The sequence below is a fragment of the Nansenia antarctica genome (genome assembly GCF_963989245.1).
Source record: "Nansenia antarctica genome assembly, chromosome: 9".
In the NCBI taxonomy this organism is placed as follows: domain Eukaryota; kingdom Metazoa; phylum Chordata; class Actinopteri; order Argentiniformes; family Microstomatidae; genus Nansenia; species Nansenia antarctica.
Window position 1 is genome coordinate 30,716,752 of NC_137679.1, and position 4,006 is coordinate 30,720,757.

At 44.0% G+C, this 4,006-nt stretch overlaps 1 protein-coding gene across 1 annotated transcript; it reads right to left on the reverse strand.

Moving 5' to 3' along the window:
• Window positions 1-296: 296 nt before the first annotated feature.
• cebpg (CCAAT enhancer binding protein gamma) lies at window positions 297-4,006 on the reverse strand. Its single transcript, XM_080539367.1, has 2 exons — window positions 3,871-4,006; window positions 297-2,876 (listed from the first exon to the last, which is right to left on the reverse strand). The coding sequence occupies exon 2, from the start codon at window positions 2,518-2,520 to the stop codon at window positions 2,167-2,169; it is 354 nt and encodes a 117-aa protein (XP_080395493.1). The 5' UTR covers window positions 2,521-2,876; window positions 3,871-4,006; the 3' UTR covers window positions 297-2,166.

Consider the following 4,006-nt stretch of genomic DNA (forward strand, 5'->3'; position numbering starts at 1 on the left):
CGACAGCTAGGGTAGAACAGTGAGTCAGTCTGGGATTGAGTAAGACCGTCTTTGCTTTCCAGGACCAGTACAGATGAGCATCTTGTTCTATTACACTGTGCATATTGGAAATCATAAATATATCTTATATACCCATCATCTACTATATATTCCTGTTTCGTTTTTGTTTGGTTTAGACTCTGGTTAATCTAGAAACATGTTCTAGAGGTAATCCTTCTTTCTTATTACAGTCAACTCTGTGTCTGTGTGTGTGTTTGCATGTTACTGACAGAAACACATTTTGTTGAAACGTTGTACTCAATTTTAATTTACAATGCACGTTACCCCAATATACTCTTATAAAAACAAAAAAAAGCAAGTCACAACTAAAAGAGAAAATGCTGCCCAGCAACATTCATACTAATGCAAAATATGTCAATCAAATATTCATGGAAACATTAGCATCAAATTTGTCACATTTACATAAAATAGTTTTCTATTGAATTGAGCCATAATTTCAATTTAGCGTAATCCTCTGATAAAGGATACCGCTCAATATGTGTCAAGAGAATGTCTTCAATATGCCATATTTGCTATTGTTCCTCCTTTGTAGTGCAAAAAGTATCCTTGAACAGTGCTTCCCCCCATGCAAATTGTTTTTCTTTGATGCTTTTTTTTAATATATATATTTTAAAATCAAAGTAGTAGAAAAACGAAGAATACAAAAAACTTGTGAAAAGATGCTTCAGAGAGAGAGGTCTTACACTTTGTCATCTTTTCAATAAGAAACCAAAAGGCCCTGTTTGGTGGTGTGGCTAGTAGGCTTAGCCTGAGGTACAGAAGTCTATCAGAACAACACAACAGACAACGGCGACTCCCCCTCTGGCCAAAACACACAAAGACTTCTCAACATTTCATGGGTATATGCGTGTTGTTTCACAAAGACAATCCTATGGCAACAATCAGCATCCCACAAACACTTGATAATTACCAAGTCTGCAAATGTACACAATCACTGTCTGGCTTTCTTTTCTATACATTCTGATACCTGTAACCTCTTAAGACTGGAGAGAACCTGCCCTACCCGGCTGGTTAGTAGGAGGTAATTGGGCATCCGACGCTCAGACAGCAGAAACGGGACAATGACTCCCTCTTTTCTCTCCAGTCCGTTTTAGGGTTGGTTTTAAAAAGGCTTAACTTTGATTTAGTCGTGGCTTGTGACGCCTTCGGAGAAGTCTGGAATTTAATCCCAATGAAGTGTAGGATAGTCTGGGGTGTCTGGGGTAGGGCCGGGGCACTCCTCCACTGCGTGGGCAAACGTCTGTCTGGGTCTTCAGCGTGGAGACATGGGTTCAGATGTACTAAGCCTATACACCGGGTCAAAAAGTTGCACCTTTTTTCCAATAAAACAGTAAAAAGAAAACTAAAAACATTGAGCTGCGACTGCAATTTTACACTTTCATACTCCTTCCAATTACTTTTTGGTCTATTTTCCATTTTGTAAAAAAAGGTGCACACTTTGCATCTGGTGCAAATGCTTAATCGATCTGGTCATTGGCTTTCGGTGCTTGTTTAGAGGCCTGTAATACAGTGACTGTGGTAAAGAAATACAGTGACTGACTGTAGCTCCTGAAGCTAGTTCACTCAAAGCTGATAAGACCTACTCTACCACCCTGCATGACTCTAGTCATGCCTACAGCCCCCTTCACCCCAAAAGCGCTCGATATAGACATGTGGTAAAGACATTACATTATTGACAAACATAAACATTTACAAAGTCTGCACACATACGATGGTGGTGGACACATATTTAAAAATCTCAATTAACTTGAACGTAGTGAATTTACCTACAATCCTAAACTCCATCTGAATGTTACTTAACCAAACATTCTCAGGGACATTCAAATTTAACACATCATTGCTAAAAATCCAGCCTATTGTTTATGACTTGTGATGACATGATAGGTCTCTGAATTATTCATAAAAAATTTAAAATCTCATGTGAACAAATCTGAACGCACAAAGACAACAGTGAAATCGCTGACAGAATATCAATCATCTCATGGAAGAAAACGTGATAGGAAGGAAGGAACTCCCAAAAATGGTCAAAAATGGCCGAAATAACCGCCAAACCTCGACTTAAACAGCCCTACCAAGTGTCCCTCTAGTACGCAAAAAAACACTCCCTCACTGGCCATTGTTGTTATTGCAGGCACCATTGTTGTTGTTGTTGTTGTTGTTGTTGTTATTGTTGTTGTTGTTGTGGGCGGGGCTGGCCCCGTCCCCGCCAGGGGGCTGGACATTTTCGGCCAGGTTGTGGGCGTGCTCAAGGAACAGGTCCTTGAGGACGCTCAGCTCCTTGCTGAGCAGCTTGATCTTGGCCTCCAGCCTCTCGTTCTCCTCCTTCAGCTCGTTGACGCGCTGCTGCGTGTCCTGCGCCTTCTGCTTGCTGCGCATGCGGCTCTTCTTCACCGCCAGGTTGTTGCGCTCGCGGCGCTGGCGGTACTCGTCGCTGTCCTTGTCCGACTGGGTCTTCTTCATCTTGCCGCGGGGTGTGGCCTTGCCTCCTTCTCCTCCTCCTCCTCCTCCTCCTCCTCCTCCTGCTGCAGTGGTCCTGACGGGGACGAGCTGGGGCACCTGTTGTAGGGTTCCTGCTGCTGCTGTTTACACGGACACTCCGATGGCGTGGGCCTGGCTCTGGATCACGCTGATGACGACACCGTTCTGGTCTGTTGTTGGCTTGTGCTGCGGCGGCCTGCTCATTAGGATCCGCTGCCCACTGCTTTGACTGGCGGTGACCGGCGCTATGACTGGCGTTGTGGTTGGGGTTCTGTTCTAGAGGAATGGGTCGGCGGGTCAGGGTGTTTGAGATCCCTGGGTCACAGACCTGGAAACTTCTGGAGTCGAATATGAAAAAGGGAAATATATTAGACAGTGTCTTTCTAACACACCCACTTACTCACACACACACACACACACACACAATCACACACCCACCCACTTACTCACAAATCCATACACACACACACACACACACACACACACACACACACACACACACACACACACACACACACACACACGGGGGGGGGGGGGGGGGGGGGGGGGTCAATCGCACTGCTTATTGACAACTAAAAATAAACCCTTGGTGACAAAAACAACATGAGTCATGCTTCTTCAAGCTGAGGTGGTTGTGACAATGCATAGAGGGCACAGCGAACTGATGCAACAACTTATCATGCTGACTCTTTTTGATCTTGTAATATTCGATATGCACGATGGTTCTCCTTATTGGACTGGACTAGGATGTGTCAGTCAGTGAGTTATAGTGTCTTGCTACCCGACTGTGTGTATGTGGCAACACTTCGCCTCGCCTGCTACCCAAGCTGCTGAATATTGCCAGTGATTGCATCATCGCATACCTCTCTCCTACTCTTTGTGCCATGGGGAGAGGGGAATTCCGTTCCAGCCATGCAGCGGTTAAGCCTAACGTCAGTTTTATAGTTAATTTAAAAAGCGGCACATATACGGGCAAAAACTAAACCTAACTACAGAATAGTATCTTTCATGGGCACAAATGTTATATTCGTATAACGCTGGTTTACATTTAGCTCCGAAACTAACGAGCTGTCAAGTCAGCCATTGGCTTTGCTTCTTCAAAACAACAATTTGGAAGCCCATAATATAATTTTAACAATAATATTCGCTTGATAGACGTCTGGTCAATAATAAAAGCTTCATCCTGACCACCGCTGCGTGTGTACCTTAGCACAAGCTAGCCTGTGTGTGGATCCCATTTACACAACCAGTCAGCTTAGCTAGCTTGCTAGCCAGCCAGCTACCTATTTTCGACAGAAAATAGCTTGGTAACAAGGGAAATCAACTACTTACTGCGATAAAATGTAGGTTTTGTCACTGACCAACTGAAGTCTAAAAAGTTGTATTAAAGTCCTTTTCCGTTGGCCAAAGAAGTTCGTTGCTGTAGTCTGTTTTTGTTTAGAACCAGAAGAGCTGCTCGGAGTATTGC